The sequence below is a fragment of the Myotis brandtii genome, unplaced genomic scaffold (genome assembly GCF_000412655.1).
Source record: "Myotis brandtii unplaced genomic scaffold, ASM41265v1 scaffold601, whole genome shotgun sequence".
NCBI classification, from domain to species: Eukaryota; Metazoa; Chordata; class Mammalia; order Chiroptera; family Vespertilionidae; genus Myotis; species Myotis brandtii.
Genome location: NW_005370276.1, coordinates 1,396,246 through 1,397,124, shown reverse-complemented (window position 1 = coordinate 1,397,124; position 879 = coordinate 1,396,246). Strand labels below are relative to the sequence as shown.

Below are 879 nucleotides of genomic sequence, written 5' to 3'. Positions count from 1 at the left end.
AAATAGACATTTATACATATATATAAATAATTTCTCTGTACACCGGACAGTGGGAGGGACGGGGAGGGAGTGGAGAGGGCTGGGGAGAGAGGGGAGTCGAACTCTGAACCCTGCCCCGTAGGGACAGCACGGACACACCCTGACCAGTGACCCTCCCTGTTCCCTGGCCACAGGGCCTAGGGGTTAGCGCCTGAGGACACAGTTCTGTCCCAATTCTTGGTTCCAGGAGGAGGCGCCCCGCCCCCCACGGGAGGTGGGGTCACCCGCAGCGGCTGTGGGCCTGCGCTTGGGCCAGCAGGTCGCTGAAGGAGTCGAAGAGCTGCTCCAGCCACGGCTGGTTCCGCATGCACTGCTGCACCACCTCCTCCTGGCCCAGGTCCTCGGCGCCGCCCTCGATGGCCAGGGTCTGCGGGGTTTAAACACGGAGCTGGGGCAGGCGGCCACCAGGGCCTGGGGTGGGAGGAGGCGGGGGTCTAGGGATCAGTGTCCAGGAAGAAGGGGCTGGGAGCTGGACCCCTGGATCTGAGGGAGGAGGGGCTGGGGGCCTGGGGGCCTGGGTCTGAGGGAGGAGGGGCTGGGGGCCTGGACCCCTGGGTCTGAGGGAGGAGGGCTGGGGGCCTGGACCCCTGGGTCCGAGGGAGGAGGGCTGGGGGCCTGGATCCATGGCAGAGCCCAATAGGGGTCGATCCCCAGGGCGCTGCGGGCACTCACCTGGTCCCGGCAGCGCAGGAAGGTGTGGTACTTGTAGTGGTGGAGTGAGTGGTAGAGCGTGTAGTATCCCGACTTGTCCAGCTCCACCTTGAACTCCTGGGCAGACAGCGGGGGAGAAGCCTCAGCACCCGCCCAGCACCGGGCAGCCCCTCCCCCCGCCCTGCCCGC

At 66.8% G+C, this 879-nt stretch overlaps 1 protein-coding gene across 1 annotated transcript in view; it reads right to left on the bottom strand.

Moving 5' to 3' along the window:
- The window catches only part of PRR12 (proline rich 12), a 36,960-nt gene continuing 36,081 nt past the window's right edge, over window positions 1-879 (bottom strand). Inside the window, 2 exon segments of the mRNA XM_014550435.1 lie at window positions 1-406; window positions 712-872. Coding sequence (XP_014405921.1) covers window positions 260-406; window positions 712-872 — 308 coding nt within the window. The 3' untranslated portion in view covers window positions 1-259.